General features: G+C 36.2%; 1 protein-coding gene across 1 annotated transcript; it reads left to right on the top strand.

Annotated features, from left to right (window-relative positions):
* Positions 1-2404: 2404 nt before the first annotated feature.
* LOC119665422 (ribonuclease H1-like) lies at positions 2405-2752 on the top strand. The gene has a single exon (XM_038074653.1). The coding sequence runs from the start codon at positions 2405-2407 to the stop codon at positions 2750-2752; it is 348 nt and encodes a 115-aa protein (XP_037930581.1).
* The last annotated feature ends 873 nt before the right edge of the window (positions 2753-3625 follow it).

Here is a 3625-nt window from a genome sequence, read left to right as displayed (position 1 = left end):
TTTACAAGCGCAAACGCCATGTAAATGCCTCATATCAAACAAAGAGATACAAGAGCTCCAAATCCCAGAAGCACAACGTCAGCGAAATATAAAACATATCAAAGAAAACACAGAAGTATGTAAACAACTTCGAGTCAAGCAAGATCAACAAAAGTTACCAGTACAAATACAAAAGGCACAACGACAACAAGGTCCAAGATATATCAAAGAAAACCCAGAAGTATTTAAACAATTCCGAGACAAGCAAGATCAACAAAAGGTACTAGGTCAAATACAACTTCAACAACAGCAAGATACTAAACCTCAAATGGAATCAAGCGTAGAACAACCGTATACATCATTAACTGAAGTAGTAGAAACTTCATCACTTTGTATACCTCAAGAACAACCATGGCAACAAGTACAAGATATTCAACGACGAATTACACAAAAGGATGAAGTCATCAAACACAATACAACGCAAGTTCAAATGATTAATAAAACAATAGGTTTTACCCAACCATCACCACAACTAGGTTTGATAAAACACGCTAGTCAACAGGAACAACTATCACAGCAAGGAAAAAATAGTCCTACTCACATGAAGGACAAAGTAATCGGTTACCCTGCACAAGCAAGAAAATATTATCACGGAACTCAGAATCCAACCATCGTTCAAAATCGGCAGCGACAGATGAAATATCCAAGTATGCTCCAACAGAAGGGTGATGATCACCACATCAGAGACCAACTCAATTTTTACAAAATTTTTAAAACTCCAAAGAAACGAAATCGTGCCACCAGGTAGTATCTCATGTTAACTTCACTTCCCGAAGAAGGAAGGAAATGTAAGGATGGAAATTTTTACCAATTTCCAACCTACATATAACTAGTGTGCAGTTAATACCTGAAATAAAAATTGATTAATTTTTATATAATATTTTAAAAGTAAATAACTTACCATAAACCCACCCCCGCATGCACGTAACTGCACCAGTTGAATAAAACCTGAGATTACATTGAAAATTTAAAAGAATGCAAAATATATTCAAATAAATAAATATTGTACCTACTTTATTTATTTATTATTTAAACTTGTACTTTTAATATTTTTAATATTTATTTTATTTTAATAAATAAATATAAATATTTAAAGCCGCCACTACCGACACTAAGCTAAACACGTTTCAAAACAAAACAAATGCACAACACAAGAAACGTCAAAAAAAAAGCTTTTGTGCAAAGAGCTTTGTGTTAAAATTGATGCGCGCGCATATTAACTACGGCGAAAGCGCAAAACAGCAACGACGTCAAAAATCCAAGCCAGCTGTAAACTAAGCTTTGCGCTACGTTAAAGTTTGATCTGATGCTTATATAAGAAGACCCATTTACTTAGAAGAAGTCAGTCAGTGATCAACACGCAAAGTGTTCAGAAGCAGACAGAGGCTCGTTATCAACTTTCGAAGACAAGAGAACGTACCAGGAACTTGGACAGTCAAACACAACATACAAAGTCGGTTGCAGAGCTAAGTATAAACAGAGACTTACATAACAAATTTTCCTTTGATTTGTATATCCCTCCTACAGCCACCGTATATAAGCGTGAACACGTTTATATCCTTTCCCAGTAGCAAATATAAGCGTGAACACGTTCATATCCTGCTATTAAAACCTCATATAAAGCGTGAACACGTTTTATCCCTCCTATAGCCACCGTACATAAGCGTGAACATGTTTATATCCTTTCCCAGTAGCAAATATAAGCGTGAACACGTTCATATCCTGCTATTTAAACCTAATATAAAGCGTGAACACGTTTTATCCCTCCTATAGCCACCGTACATAAGCGTGAACACGTTTATATCGTTTCCCAGTAGCAAATATAAGCGTGAACACGTTCATATCCCGCTATTAAAACCTAATATAAAGCGTGAACACGTTTTAGATCCTTTCCTACTTACTAAGCCATATATATATATAGGCGTGAACACGTCTATAGATAATAACGTCTATAACCCATAAACTTTTCTTCCACAACAGGTATAATAATTTTTATAAATATCGAATATATATGAATAAACATTGTTAGTTTTAAGACAACTTAATAATAAATAAATCTTGAAATCAAACACTGTCTTTATCCTTTAAAAATTTATTGTAACGACCCAGGACCAACCCCTGAGTATTACCCCGGCAAACAGAGCGACGAAAAATTGTCGTTACACGACTACGCATCACTGGGCAACTTACTCGAAGATCTTTTGGGCATAACGTTGTTAATCAGAACGCCACTCTTGATTCGGATTATATGATCCCGATCATGTACACCGGAGCAACAATAAAAACTGTGATCGAAAACGAAGGATGCAGAAAAGGAATGGTGCCAAAATGCAACACCATAAATGTTTTCACAGACGGTTCAAAGATGGAAGTGGGAGTAGGAGCTGGCATCTATTGTGCGGAATTGAGCATAAGAATGCCGTTTAAACTTCCCAACTACTACAGTGTCTTCCAAGCAGAAGTGTTTGCTGATGAAACGAGAAACTACTGCATAAATTTCTATGTGGATAGCCAAGCAGCCATTAAGGCGATCAAATCTTACTGGTCATCATCCAAAAATGTTCTAGAATGCAAGGAAGCTATAGCAAAACTAGCCTGCAACCGCAGACTTTGTATGTACTGGATTCCTGGTCATAAAGGCATAGAGGGAAATGAGACAGTTGATGCTATTGCTAAAAATGGCGCAAAACTTTCAGAGGAACAAACGAGGTAAGCAAAGGTAAGGTGGCGGAACTTAACCACCTGTAGAACAGCTAGAATTATGTGTAGACACATGTACGAAGAAAAGTACACCAAAAATGTTATATCGTTTAACCGAAGGAACTGTAGAACATTAATTGGTGTGTTGGCAGGTCACTGTTTGGTTGCATCACATGCCCGAAAACTAAACCTAATTCACAACGATGCTTGCAGGAAATGCAATGAGCCGGATGCAAAGGAAACTCTAGAGCATCTGATGTGTAATTGCCCGGCTCTCTCGAGAACTCGACAAAAATACTTGGGAGCTTTCAGTTTTGCAGGACTGGAGTACATACCTGAGGTTTCTGTTGGAATCTTAATAAATTTTGCTAATGAAACGCGCATCCTAAGTGATGCATACAATCGCTAAAACAAGACTCTGATCTTTTAGGCCTGCCAGCATAATCTAATCTAATCTACACAAATTTAGAGATTTCAAAATTTCAGAAATTATTCAGTAAAATGATAAAAACCAAGGAATTATCAGTTGAAATTCGATATGAGGTTGGTACCTAATATAAGAGTGAGATTTCAGAGACGAACTTAGTAAAGTTATGCAAAATATTACATAAAATGGTGTAAAATCTAGTTAAAAATAAGAACATATGAGAAAATTTAAAAAATTTGAAAAGGACTGGGCGGAAACCTCCCATGAATCAAAGGGAATGCAGAAGATTATTAGAAGTAGTCGTAGAAAATTCTACAATAAGTCCTGTCAAAATAGCAGTATCATCGGAAAAGTTGATTGGCAAGATTATTAGTGATGCTATACTACATCACAGGTTGCAAAATATTAATATCAATACCTATGTGGTGCACAAAAGGGTCATTATTACTCTAACGACCT

This window comes from Teleopsis dalmanni, chromosome 1 (genome assembly GCF_002237135.1).
Source record: "Teleopsis dalmanni isolate 2A chromosome 1, ASM223713v2, whole genome shotgun sequence".
Lineage (NCBI taxonomy): Eukaryota > Metazoa > Arthropoda > Insecta > Diptera > Diopsidae > Teleopsis > Teleopsis dalmanni.
The sequence above is the reverse complement of the archived record's forward strand: the minus strand, read 5'-3'. Positions and strand labels throughout refer to the sequence as shown.

Coding starts and splice junctions, on each gene's coding strand:
- LOC119665422 (XM_038074653.1), top strand. CDS start 2,405: ATGGAAGTGGGAGTAGGAGCTGGCATCTATTGTGCGGAATTGAGCATA.